Genomic DNA, 13,661 nt, shown 5'->3' with positions numbered 1-13,661 from the left:
ACATAGTGCAGTCCATGGCTGGTGAATTAACCAGAGCCAACTGAGAAAAAAATATGCATTTTTAATTAGTAAAGGACACAAAACCTACCATTTGTACAGTGTACAGAAACAGTAGAAGAATTTAATTTTGCCCAACAATGGGTAGCGGTTGGAGGGGAAGGAGGGCAGTCTTAATCCATTATGTTACACAAGAAAAATCCTAGTCTAGTATCCGTGACCTGGGGCTAGATCCACAAAAGGAATCAAGTGCTGTAGGCGCTGGAAGGGCGAGTGGGTTGGATACCAAAGTATGGGAAAAGCAAGACACTTGTGATTAAGATTTTCAAAACTCAGCAAGGATCTGCCTAAAGTTGCCAGGAGAGAGAAGCCGTTTGGACTAATAAGGCTGAACCCACATCCTGCAGAAAAAATAAGGTGCTTTTTCTCATCCACTTTGATTCACAGCTGTGAACTTTTTTTCCTAGTGAGGAAGATGATCTGTCCCCATCCCAAGGTCAGGTTTACTCATGAAGACTCAAATCCCTCTTGTCCTACAGGAGACTGAATCCAATCTCTCAGTCTCCAGGAGAGTATTCCAAACACGGGACAATAACCTTTTTGTCTCTCTGTTAAAACTGTTTCACTTTTGCATTAATAAAAATTATCTATTGGATAATTTTCCTTTTGCTATGAAGATTGTATTATGAGATAGACAGGGAGAAACCTATTTGGGCATTCTGCCAACAGATGTAAGTGCATAGATTTTTTTAATATTGCCAAGACTGGATCGGGCACGCTCAGAAGTGGATACATTACAGATGTGTTACACCACAGTCTCAGGATGTGATGTTCACAAAGATACGCGATGGATAACTTAAGTCCTGTTGAATTGCTTGCCAACAAAGTACATGCGGTATGCACGTAGCAATTAAAGTCTGGGTTGTTGCAATTAATGCTAACTTAGTACAACCATAGTCACCAAGGACTTCTGGCATAACCAGGCTTAGGTAGCAGTTAGGTTGGAAGATCTGTGAAGCAGTGTGTTCAACATGGAGGTTTAACTGCTCTCACTAGTCACTAGGTTCTTAATACTTTTGTGGATCTGTCCCTGTAAGTCAAGCGTTAGCCTGGACATTCACGCTAGATTAAGAAGTTTTGCCTAATCCTGGAAGTGCTTGTTTAATTTCCTAGTGAATTTGTGATGGATTTCTGCTGTAGCTCCTAATCTGGGATGGACAAATTCGTGCACAGGATGGAGGGAAATAATACTGGAGCAGAGAAGCTCCTCCATTTCCTTATATATAACATACAGAACAGAAACTAAGCAAAATCCAAGGCTCAAAGCAATTCCAGAGAGAGGGGGTTGTGTCACTGTAAAATGTAAAAATAAATAAATAATGCTTGTTTACAATCCTTCAGATAGAAGAAGTAAATGAACAAATAAGGCGAGAAAAAGAAGAGGCAGAAGCTCGTATGCGCCAAGCAACAAAGAGTTCAGAAAAGTCAACCAGTGGTGGTGGAGGGGGAAGCAAAAATTGGCCAGAAGATGATTTACAGTTGTTAATTAAAGCTGTGAACCTCTTCCCAGCAGGGACTAACTCAAGGTACTTCTCAGGTTTGGTGTTAAAAGCCCTACTAACAATTTTTAATTACATTAACACAGTTTAAAAATTAGTTTAAAACAACCATAATACAACTTATTTTCAGACCATCCTAAGTATGATGTCAGTATAAGGACTCCCTGAACTTCCTCCTTTTCCTTGACTGTTGGGCAGCCTGCGGTTTGTCTTCTGTTTAGTACCATGCTCCACATGTCCCTGGAGTTGGCTCTGGCCCTGTGTCTTGTTTCCCCTCAAACTTGGGCCTCAGTCCATCAGCAAGATTGTGCCGAGGTACACGTTTGCACCGGGCTTACCACAGGACAGGGTCCAGTCATTAAAGGAGAGAACAAAACTCTTAACAGTGACCATGACGCAGCTGCATTGGAATACAAGTGTGTAAGCTACTTCCAGTAGCTCCACAATGAATGTGAGGCTGATTTCTCTTCTACACGGTAGGAGGAAAACATCCAAAGATACGAGTTAAGTGCCCCAGCTCTCTTTAGGGGAGAGCTGGGGAAAAGGGAAAGGTTGGAATGCACAGAAAGGAGCACTGGCCATCAGCTTGCTAATAAGCATCAAGAACAAGAACATGCCTTAAATCCTGTTCTTTCCCAGGACTGCAATGCCTTCTTCCACTTAGGATTCACAGATCTGAAGCCTCCATTACAAGAAAAAAAATAACAACAACAAAAAAACCCCAACTACTAAGCTGTCATATTCTTTATGGAGATGATAGCAGTACCTGTTTCCGCACTGCAGCCCAGCACGGGAGTACTGAGAACACAGGCCCAGACAGGACACTCCTGCTGCAGATATTCCCTTCCACTTTCTAAGAATGCACAAGGAATAATTTTGGTGCTGGGGCTGTTCCAGCTCTCTCCTTTTGAAAGCTCTTTATCTGATGTTTAGGTATTCTTCTGGGGGGCCGCAGACACAGGGTTAGTAACTTCTCAGCCCTTTCAGTGCAGCCTGCAGTATTTAATCGCGGAGGTGTTTAGGGAATTCAGGAAAGCAACAGCTGAGCAGAGTTTTGAGGATTAGAGGTTTGCACTTGCACATCTATATTCTATCCCATCCTTTTTCTGTATCAGATGCCAAAAAGTTCACCTAAACTGACTGAATTCTTAAGGGAAACATCTGCATTTAGTGACTGAAAGCTTTCCAGAATAGTTAATGTGGAAGTTTATATGTATTTAAGTATGATTAATTTTACTTAGAAGTTGATATAAATGTGTACAGGAGCTTGACTTGTGTGAAGATAAGCTATTATGCAATATGCTGGTTTACCCTTTCTATCCTTGCTTTAGGTGGGAAGTAATTGCCAATTACATGAACTTGCACTCTACTACTGGAATAAAACGAACAGCAAAAGATGTCATCAATAAAGCAAAGAGCCTCCAAAAGCTTGGTATCTATATTACCTTATTTTTGTAATAAGATGGTCTGCATGCTTCTATACAGCTTGATTTTTATTTGAACAGCATTGTGTTTCTATTATGATAAAGTCTTCTGTATATCCCCAAAAGAAGTGTAGTTCAGACAGAGCATTTAGAGGAGCGCTTATGTATTTCAGCATTTTCAGCCTAATGGCGATTGTGGAAGTCACCACCTCAGGAATTCTCTGAATCTAACTTGATGCACAGATGCCTAGGCCACATGCATTGCCTTAGGCTCCTCTGCACTCAGAGACAAACGCGCCTCTGAGACAGCTCTCTGCAAAGGAAGGGATCTAGAATAAATGGAGTTGATGAAGCTACAGAGATACTTCAAAAAGATGAATGGGATTCAACACCAGAGTAACACACGTAAATTTATGTGGCTCATCTCTTCTTGTGGTAAATGGAGCCTGGAGAGCTCTAGAATAAGTTCTCAAGGAAAATCCAAACATTCCACTATAGAACAAAAAAAACAAGAGTTTTCAAGAAGTCTCTCCCTTCCATACCACGTACCTGCACAAGCAGAACCCTGACCTTCCCAGTGTTCCTGCCCCTCTGACACACTTGTACTCTGGGTAATGTGTGAGGTTTGTGCCACAGCCCTTACTTGAGAGAATAATCCCTCTTGATCCCACTGAAGTTGCAGTTGCTTATATGGAGAAAGTATTCATCTCAGCAGGATAGGGGCTGGAGAGCCTGACACTTTGAGCAAAGTTTATTGGACACTGAAAGATTATTTGCTATTTTATCTACCAGCCTCTTTTTAAACCATCATTTTAAAAGAAGTAGGAATTTGGTTTTTTGATTATGTGATTATTGTAAACTAGTAATCTGCTACACAATGTTGTTGTTATTTCATCTGGCCTTAATTTTATTGCAATAATTATTCTATTCGATGTCTGCTGCTCACAGACCCTCATCAAAAAGATGATATAAACAAGAAAGCTTTTGACAAATTTAAAAAAGAACACGGTGTGGTGCCTCAGATGGACAGTGCTGCCCCCTCGGAACGATTTGAAGGTAAAGGTGAAAAGGAAGCCCTTCTTGCAGAGTTGTCTCCCCTGTGCATCTTAGTAAGAAAGTAATCCAGAACTTACTTAAAACTTGCTTATGTAGCAAGTAAGAAAGTGATCCAGGCCCTGTTACTGGATTTGAGGGTTTCTGGTACACACAGCATAAGCCACAGTTAGTTAAATGGTGGCAGTTTGAAATGCTTCCTGGTGAGGCAACAGGTTAAGTCTGATGCTGAGATTATCTGTTCCTCGGAGGGTGGTACGTTTTCAGGTAACAGCAGGCCTGAGGGGATGCGTTTGACATACAGGATCATCCTACAGTTAAGCTTAGGTCTCCTGTTAAACCCCTAACACATCCCATCAGAATTTCCAGGCGCTTGCAGAAGGCTGTGTTTCCTTACCAAGTGTTACCCTAACAATGTGGCTTCACAGGGCAGCAATAGTCATCTGACACCCAGCTGACAACAAAAGATGTTACCTTCTAACTTTCTCCATGCTTTATTTAAAGACCCCAAGGGCCACTTGTCCAGTCAGTTTCAGGGTTGTTTTGGTTTTTTTTCATTCAGGTTTTTTGTACTGGGTAGCCTTTAAGTCAGACTAGATGTATGACAAAACTGCAAGGATTTTAAACCAACTATAATAAATTTTACAATATTTTCTTAGGCTTATCTCATAGACTCCTTGTTATTTTTTTTTCTTACTATCATTTTTGCATTTAAAAACAGGATCACCTTTAGATTCATCCCCTTGGACTACAGAAGAACAAAAGCTTTTAGAACAAGCATTGAAGACTTACCCAGTAAATACTCCCGAAAGATGGGAGAAAATAGCAGCAGCTGTTCCAGGCCGGTCGAAAAAAGACTGCATGAAGCGATATAAGGTAAGGTACCTCACCTCCTCCTAGGATCGCAGTTAGCCCAGGTCATGTTAGAATCCTTTGCTTTTAGTGTTGCTTTCCGTGCCAGACACAGTATTTGCCAAGAGCACACTAGCACGAGATGGAACCTTATGGAGAAACTTTTGGGTTTTGGTAACTTAATCCCGAAAGAGCAGTAAGGACTAAGTTTTCCTCAGTGAAAGCTGTGGCTTGGGAAGCTGGGAAGGGAAGTCTGTCTTGTAAAGTCTGTCTTACAGTTTGACAGCAAGCTGTTGTAGATGGTGAAGCCCTATCCGTAGCCTCTTGTAGGTAAAGCTCCTGATGAGCATTGATCTTCCATTAATATTTTTTTTCTCTAAGATAAATTGTTTTAAGGTATTAAACTGTATAGATTCCTCAATATGTTGAGAGATAGAGTGCTTCAGGCTGAACATATGTAGTGTTAACAGGTTTTGAACAAGTTCCACATTTAGATAAGTATCTTTTTTGTCGTCCCCCCCCCCCAACTCTCCAGGAACTCGTTGAAATGGTCAAGGCGAAGAAAGCTGCTCAAGAACAAGTGATGAATGCTACTAAAGTCAAGAAGTGACTCTTACTGACAATCTTTGTTTTATAATAAAAATGCAAATATTGTACATCTTTTCATTCCTTCCTTAATTATACAAATACACAGGACTGGCTGGTTCTTGAGTTTTAATCTTCTCAAATGCATTTCTCCAACTCAAAAGCTTTAAACAGGGGTGTAGTTGTTTTTCTTTTTTTAAAGCTCAAACATACATTCACTACTCACGAAGCCAATACATGCCACTGCAGATTTTGTTATACTCTGGAAGTTGTTCAATTGGACCTGGAAGTTAAAGAAAGTTGGCCATGACACATGCTGAAGTGATAGCAGTTGGTGTGGAGGGGTTGTGGGAGGGTAGGGAAAGGTGTACAACATACCCACGGCAGCAACTGCAGGATGCTTATCATAGATGTACTTTGTGCAAACTTCTCTAATAGTCTGGGCATCAATAGCCTAAAAGGGGTAAAGAGGCATCTTTGTTACCAATCCCATCTAAAAAAGGATGAAGAGCCAGTGATCTTAATTTTGTATAATCTAGGGGAAGAGGTAACAAAACAGTTGAAAGTTTTCTCAGTTGGAAACAGTTTAGCTTCTGTATTGTTACTTCCTGTAGCAATTAAAATTTCTTAAGGGCTTAATTTAAAAGTTGCAAAGTAAGTGCCACTTACTTCAATTCTTGCTTCAAGTTCTGGAATTGGGATTCGGCGCTTATAACACAGCATCTGTCTTCCAATGTCTTCACAGATTGGTGTGGACCCTGAAATAGGGGAAAATATGTCTTAGTTATCAGCATACACCTCCACTAGGAATAAAAAGCTCTCATAAGTCTCACCATCAAGTTGTAGCAGCATATTTGTCTTTAGAAGATTTTTTGCTCGAGCTACTTCATTTTCTGTAGCGCTTGTGCAAAGTCTTATCCTGAAAAACAATTTAAGTCCAAAGGCATTAAATCATGGTAAAGCGTAGCACACAAGATTGCCTGTGATAACAAGGTGCATATACATTAGTATACCTACCGGGCAGGTATTTTCTATCGCCAGAGCTGGTAAAGAGAATTTGGTATGGAAACAAGCCATAGAATGCAAAGCAGAACAGTAGGGTTTTTTGGAAGCATACCAATATACCTAAGAGGAAGTTTTACCCCCTTAGAAGCACTGTATATCACTTTATTAAATTAATATTTTGAGCCAAGTGCAGTCCATACTTGCTATCTTTAAAATAGCTGTTGCTAAGATAGTAGGAGCCAAACAATTAGAGGTAATTAACCCAGAAGGCAATCCATTACATCCTGGCTCTTGGTGAAATAATGATTCACCACACTGCCTAAGGAACATTTCAATAGGACGGGGGGGATGCATTAGATATCTTAACGCATTCGTGTCACAGGAATAGTTTATATCTTCTCTGGTGCTAAACTGCAGCAGACATTTTTCTCTACAAGTTGTTTACAAAGATCTAACAGAATAATGGTATATGAGAAGTGATCTACATGATAAACTCATTTTCAGGTTTTCTTTCAGCTTCACCCACTTTAAATCTGTGCTTTTAAATAACCTGTGTCTGTTTCTAATCACATCTGCAGTTCAGGCATTACAGTTGCACCTATGGACATCTTTTCAATTTAGATTTAAGCTTTAGATGAATGAATATTACTCAGAATCCCAACTTTCAAAATTCCACATATAACAACTCACCTACCTTACATCGTTTCATTTCCCTGTGTACTCACTAGAGCTCTATGTAGCACCACCACCTGGTACGTCATGTGGAACTGGGGAACGGGAACTGCTAATGGTGGTTGTAGGTGACTGCACGTTCATTATTCTCATTCATATTTACTCTTTCAGTTGCCAAATATGCAGTTCACGAGCACTGTACACTGACTTAGTACTATCCTAAAAGGTTTGATGCACTTTCATAACTTCTGTCATTTGGAAGTCAAAAAAAAAGAAAAATCACTGCCATATTTTTTTGTACAAGGAATGACATTGTATTCACTACAGTTACTATTTATTTTTCCATGGCAGAAAAACCTAAACCTTAAGCTATTCACTCCGAGTAAGGGTGCCAGAAACTGGCTGTTGGGACTCTGCATTGAGTATCAAAGTTTAGAACTTGATGCATTTGTTTTTCCCAGGCAAGCCTACGCAGAGAAATAGTCTCTTTAAACACTTGCTATTTTTCAAACTGTATTCCTCCACTGAAAACAATCTTTTTAGAGCAAGTTGTTAGCTTACCATTCTCTCTGAACAAAGTGCACCATGTCCTGTACAGTGGATGGCTCACAGACCATGTAGAGTCCCCACAGCCCTGTATCGGTGTAGCAGGTGTTGAAGGACTGGAAACTGTGACACAGGTTACCATGGCAGGCAATCTGAGCAAGTTTACTGGATAAATTCTGCTGAGGCAAAAGAAAAATCTATTACTTTATGAAGTTTTTTTGAAAGCCTACTAGTCACCCCCATGGCCTCCTCTTTTCATTTTAATGATGACAGAACATGTAGTAGTATCACAGGCTCCAGCGGAAGCTATGAGGTTAATTATCAGCTCTTCATCTCAAGTTTCTTTCCTTGCATGTAATCTTGCATTTCCAAGTAACAGCCCAGATGTAAGCCAGAATCGTAAAGCTACTTAGGTTCAAGAAAGGAATAGTTACCGATACCTGTGTGCATGAAACATCCAACTTTCCATGAAGGCTGGCAGACCTCAAGTCTCCTATTTCGGTGGTCTAGAACCACCTCAAAGATTTTGATAGACCTTGGGCAACAAATTCTCTCAGACTCACGACTGGATCCCCTTCCCTCACCCCAAAAAAGAGCCTCTGGAAATAGCCATAAAGTAGCAGTAACGCCATCAGATAGCTTTGAATGGGCCTGTATTGGCAGGAACCAAGTCAGAGAGATCTCACCAGCCCACCAGCCTCATTAAGAGCAGGAAGGTGCTTGCAGGTCCACTCACCACGCCTCCTCCAAAGGAACGATCCCAGTTACCTATCAGAGTATTCGCTACCATAAGTGGGATTGTGTCTGGGTGCGACCAGCCAGCTGCTTCAACAGCGATCGCCATGTGCGCCAAGGGCATCTTGTCGTCTCTTATACGAATCTGCAGGAACATATGAAAGTAGCTGTAGTACAAACCTGTACATGGTAACGTACACGGGAAGTTAAATGTCAGGAGACAGACATTTCCACTACATCTGGATTATAAAGCATGCACATAGAGAACCAAAAATTAAAGTACACGAAGCTTTATTTAACATCAACCTTAACTAGTCTTCCCTGTGGTGATTTCAGAGCACTTTGCCAACAGCAAGCCCGATGCCATGTACATCGGAAGGGCACTACAAGTCATTCTACGACAAAGAGCAGTAAGGAAAGCTGATGACTTTTCAAAGTCCCAACAGGGCTGAGAACAGAACGCAAATGCCTTGGTTCTCTGCCATATCCTTTAAATTACTGATTCTCAACAAGTGGAAATGCTCCAACACCACAGGCAAGGGGATAAAAGGAAAGTAGCAGCAGGGTAAGAGAGGTATTCCTCCAGGAACTGATGAAGCAGAAAACATGGCGGCAGTGAGGCTTGTCCAAGCAAGGTTGGGAAGTACTGCTTTGGAAAGCAGCTACTCCCTTGCCCTCACTGGGGGCAAGAAACCTTTTCATCTGCTGAGTCTGCGGCTGAGAAGCTCTCTCTCCTCAGCAGAGAGCATGTCAGTTGTGCTCCCAGGGGATATAAGGGCCAGCTCAGAAAGCCGTCCAGCAGCTTACCTCACTGCCTGTGAACCTACAAGGTGGCAGGGGTGGCAGTCCTCCTTCTGGAGCAGATGGCAAGTTACCGAAGTGGCACTTGGCTAGGTCAAGCAGCTCATCATGACAGACCCCTGAACAAAGATATGTCACGTACCTTGTAATATTACTCTGTAAACACTTAATTTAAACTGCTGTGCAATTTAAAGTCTTAGTTTAAAGTTTAAACCAAGCAGTAATTTAGTGTTTCCCCCACCCTTTAATGCCACACTTTCAGATTCCTCACACCTCCCTGTTATGCAGAGTAAGATCATCATTATCACCCTCCTTAATTCTCTTCAATAGCCTTCTATTAGTATTGCAGCACATCAAGCTGTTTGCTCTCAGTTTCAAGCCTTGATGTTATTTCTCTTTCTCTGCTTTCCTTGCTACTGCCCTTTTCCCACTGAACCCCTTCTAGGCCCCTCTTCTCCTGCCCACATGGAAGAATGACCTTGGCCTCTAATTCACTTCTGGTTACTGGCTGAAGGATGTTTCTGGAATATTACTGAGGGGGAAAGGGAACAAAAGTTCAAAGGGTACAAAGGCACAAAACATGCAGGGCTAACAATGAACTTCCAGGACCTACTGAACAATGGGTAATTCATCATGCTGTTCCCAGAAACTTAAAGACCATGGTTTTAAGCAAAGTTTCACATGATCCAGGGTGAATATCTCATACTAACCTCCAGCAGCAGCCAGCACCATTCTGGGTCCTTTGTAATGTGTTGTTATGTACTCCACCAAGTCATTACGGTTTATAGATCTAGAAAGTCAAGGGAACATGACTACCACATCAGTAAAGTTTATTAGAGTAAGAAGAGCTAAATGTATAGAACAATACAATATCAAAATAACTGTAAGTTCTGCCAATGCACAGAGCTGTGCATAGAGGCAGAAAACTAAAATAAGGGTGACTTTCCAAAAAGGAAATAGGAACTTGGTATATTGATACCTTGCAGATACCAATATATCCGCAAGATATTAATACATAGTGATTATATATCAGTTAGTGATAGTGGTTATATAGTGATTATATATATCATATTGGTGATATGAAAAATATATATATTACATTTATATATATATATATATACACAGATATAGATATGATATAAAGATCTTGTCAAAGCTTTTCAAGCTTCCTGAGAATGAATGAGAATTACGACTCAGGTGGAGACATTATCTCATGCCAGTTTGAAAACAGCACATTTAACAGTCTCCTGGTCTGCACTGGTATAAACAAATGCTGAAAGAGCAGTGCAAATACAGTTGTGTCTACAGTAATGCCCAATATCAAACCAATGGGAAAAAGGAGCATTTCCGGTTTTGTGTCAGATGCATTTGTTACAAACAGGAGAAAAATATGGCAAGTAACGAAGACATACAGTAGACATCTGAAGTTCACATACCCTTTCATGCCTGCATACAGGGGAACTAAGGCAACAGGGGAATTTTTCTTACAGTTATTATCCAGTGCAATTTCAGCTACCTTCCAGGCAAAAATGAAAACTGATGCTGTTCCCTACATTTTCAGATGAGTCTTCTCAATATATAAAAGTTACTACACAATTGAAGACGGCCACAAATTTGGACATACTTGATGTTTTCTGTGGGTCCTAAAATTGTCCGTCCTAGGGCTGTCTTCTGATAGGCTGTGGCATGAAGGTAATCAAAGACAACTTCTTGTAAATTGGTTTCAACCTCTTGCATCTCTCGAAGTATAACTCCTCGCTCACGCTCAATCTCTGCTTCTCCCAGGGTACTGTTCTGAATTATGTCAGCAAGAATTTCCACAGCTAATTGAAAATAGAGATCGGAATGGAAAATGTATTTTCAGACTACCAGAAAAATCTGATTCCCAAAAGTAAAACCCATCCCAAAGACCAAGTGGCCCAAGATTTGCAAGGGGACATAAGACTTGCCCTGCAGGAAGAGAGAAGTCCAAAAGGTATTTTCTTTTGGGAATCTAAAGACAAAATGTTTCAAGTATCAACTTCCTGGCACTCTCCTTTCCAAACCTGCACTCTTACATTCCTGCAAAGTTCAAGAAAGGACTTTTCACTCAGAAAGGAAGGGACTGTTATGCTGCAAAAGCATCATCCTGTGTTGTCACATCAGGAGCTGGATAAGCACTTCATTCTTTGCTGCTTTTCTGATAAATGAAAGCAGTTACCTCTTGGTAAGTCTTTTGAAAAAGCCTTTGCATAATACACGGTTTGTTCCCTGGACGTATAGGCATTCAGGTGAGCTCCCATGTTCTCAATCTCCAGTTCAAGGTCTAACTGAGATCTCTTTTTTGTTCCCTGAAATAAAACAATATGAAAATCAAACTAGACCCTTTACTTCACCTTCTCATCATTACTACTTCTTGCCTGGAAAAGTCAAGGCCAAGAGAAAGAAAAAGTCTTCTGGAAAGAAAACTGGCATACTAATCTCTCCAAGCTTGAAAGTCAGACACAAATCCTACTATACTCCCAATTAGAAATAAAAAGTGGGCAAAAGGTGGACTATGTGTCTTCTAAGAATATTAGAAGAAATTAAAAGTGAGTTAAAATTAGATCCACGTTACTAATCTTAGTTGACTATCAGCAACACAGAACTAGGACTTTAGCTTCATTTTCTAATGGAAACCAAAGTCGAAGTTGTTCACGTTTTTCTCTCCTTGATTTGGAAAAGTTATTTGTACAATTCTGACAAAGTTCTTAACCATTGATCTTTAAAGATAAATAACTTAGAAATCCATTGTAAACTTCTACATCAATACTTATACGCACCTTGAAAGCCATATGCTCAAGGAAGTGAGCAGTTCCATTGTTCTTCTCATTTTCATACCTGCTTCCAGCATCAATCCAAAGTCCAACCTCATGGGGGGGGGGGGGGGGAGAAAAATCATCATTTTACCAGTTAATAATGCAGCTTTTATGGTTTTGTGTATGAACTACACTTAGATTTTCAAGACCTATTTTTAAATGGCTCTTTCCTTAAGATCTTCACAAAAAATCCAATCATAAATAATTTACAAAAGCCTTAAGACTTCTATTTCCTAGCTTAAGTTTTAAGAACAATTGTTAATAAACATTGAAAGAATGCAATTGAGTTACACAAGAAAATGAATACACGTGAACAGTTACAAAAAACCCTTTCCTTTATAAGTCACCTACTGTGCATGTTGAGAGTCCAGAGTCTTCAGAAGCTACTTGCAAGCCGTTTTCTAGAGGACTAACCCTAGTTTCAGGAACATTTAAGATTACTTCTGTTGCTGCTTTGGAAGCTCTGAGCCTGCCTGTTCCAACATGCACGCACTGTAAGGAAAAAGCACCAGTCATACACAGATTAAGTTATGTCCTAGGATGCTCTTCTGAAAAATGTATTCCTGAACTTAAACATTAATTTTGCGTATCTTTTTTAAAGAATGCATTTAAAAAGAAAAAATTCAGCATTGATTTATTCGCCACTACTTCACATCAGGGATGCATTAACCTGACTCAGAAGAAAAACATGAAAATAACATAGGGCTCTTTCACACAGCTGCTCCACAGCCAGTCAGTTCCCAGCCTGGGCTGATGCATGGGAACATTTTCACCGCTAGTCTACATTAGAGGGAAGGAAGAACCTGTTTAATAAAATAAAACCTCCCTTTCCTGTTTTTAGAAGGAAAAGCTTAGGTTTCAAACTGGGAGGACGGGGAAAACGACAGAAGGGGAAAGCTCGGAGATCAGGGCCTCCAGGCAGCCTCCATCTAACCAGAGGAGAGAAGGAGGGTTTAAGCTTTCTCCGAGCAAGCCCCGCGCCGGGGTGGAGGCTGCTGCCGCCCCTCTCTGAGGCATCGCGGCCCGGTCCCCGCGCTGCACCGCTCCGGCTCCCAGACGCCGCGCCAGCCCCGACGCCCCGACACAGCGGGAGCCGTATGTGGTGGGAGCGGCCCCGGGGAGCCGGCAGCAAACCCTAAGGCCTGCGGCACCTGGGCTCGCCGCCCGCATCGCCGTGTCGCGCCAAGGGGCGGCCGCCACCTTCCCCTCAGCCGGGCGAGACTACAGTTCCCGTCATGCACCGCGGCGGCGAGATCACGCTGCTGTACCGCGACTACAACTCCCAGGGTGCACCGCGCCGCCGGCCGTCAATCCCCCGCCCCGATCGCGGCAGCCTGGGCACCAGCGCGGGGAGACAATGCGGCGCTCGGACCCTCCGCGACTCCCTCCCGTTCCCCGCCGCGCCGCCTACCCGCTCCCCCGAGCCGGAGGCTCGCACCAGGCGAGCGGACCACGGCAGGAAGAGCCGCCGAGCCGCTAAGCCAGCCGTAGACGCAGCCATCTTGGCGAGTGGGCGGGCGGGGCCGTGGCAGACTTCCGGCGGGTGGTGCGCAGGCGCAGAGGCAGCGCCGCCCCTCCCCTCCCCTCCCCTCCCC

At 42.1% G+C, this 13,661-nt stretch overlaps 2 protein-coding genes across 4 annotated transcripts in view; one reads left to right on the top strand and one right to left on the bottom strand.

Moving 5' to 3' along the window:
• DNAJC2 (DnaJ heat shock protein family (Hsp40) member C2) overlaps nucleotides 1-5,581 on the top strand; it is a 17,421-nt gene extending 11,840 nt beyond the window's left edge. For both annotated transcript variants that reach the window (XM_074573612.1, XM_074573553.1), the window contains exons 13-17: nucleotides 1,399-1,583; nucleotides 2,888-2,988; nucleotides 3,929-4,036; nucleotides 4,755-4,909; nucleotides 5,421-5,581. In XM_074573612.1, coding sequence (XP_074429713.1) covers nucleotides 1,399-1,583; nucleotides 2,888-2,988; nucleotides 3,929-4,036; nucleotides 4,755-4,909; nucleotides 5,421-5,495 — 624 coding nt within the window. In that variant the 3' untranslated portion in view covers nucleotides 5,496-5,581. The remainder of the gene's footprint in view (nucleotides 1-1,398; nucleotides 1,584-2,887; nucleotides 2,989-3,928; nucleotides 4,037-4,754; nucleotides 4,910-5,420) is intronic.
• On the bottom strand, nucleotides 5,474-13,661 carry PMPCB (peptidase, mitochondrial processing subunit beta). 2 transcript variants are annotated; one of them, XM_074573811.1, is made up of 13 exons: nucleotides 13,478-13,661; nucleotides 12,418-12,558; nucleotides 12,031-12,117; nucleotides 11,430-11,559; nucleotides 10,854-11,052; nucleotides 9,940-10,019; nucleotides 9,236-9,348; nucleotides 8,430-8,573; nucleotides 7,709-7,869; nucleotides 6,304-6,389; nucleotides 6,140-6,228; nucleotides 5,849-5,924; nucleotides 5,474-5,753 (listed from the first exon to the last, which is right to left on the bottom strand). In XM_074573811.1, exons 1-13 carry the CDS (start codon nucleotides 13,565-13,567, stop codon nucleotides 5,689-5,691), a joined length of 1,461 nt encoding a protein of 486 aa, XP_074429912.1. In that variant the 5' UTR covers nucleotides 13,568-13,661; the 3' UTR covers nucleotides 5,474-5,688. The 2 variants fall into 2 exon arrangements, with proteins under 2 accessions (XP_074429912.1, XP_074429827.1); XM_074573726.1 differs by having other exon boundaries at nucleotides 7,709-7,872; nucleotides 13,478-13,599.

This window comes from Larus michahellis, chromosome 1 (assembly GCF_964199755.1).
Source record: "Larus michahellis chromosome 1, bLarMic1.1, whole genome shotgun sequence".
Taxonomy (NCBI): Eukaryota; Metazoa; Chordata; class Aves; order Charadriiformes; family Laridae; genus Larus; species Larus michahellis.
This window is presented reverse-complemented; position numbering and strand designations above follow the sequence as displayed.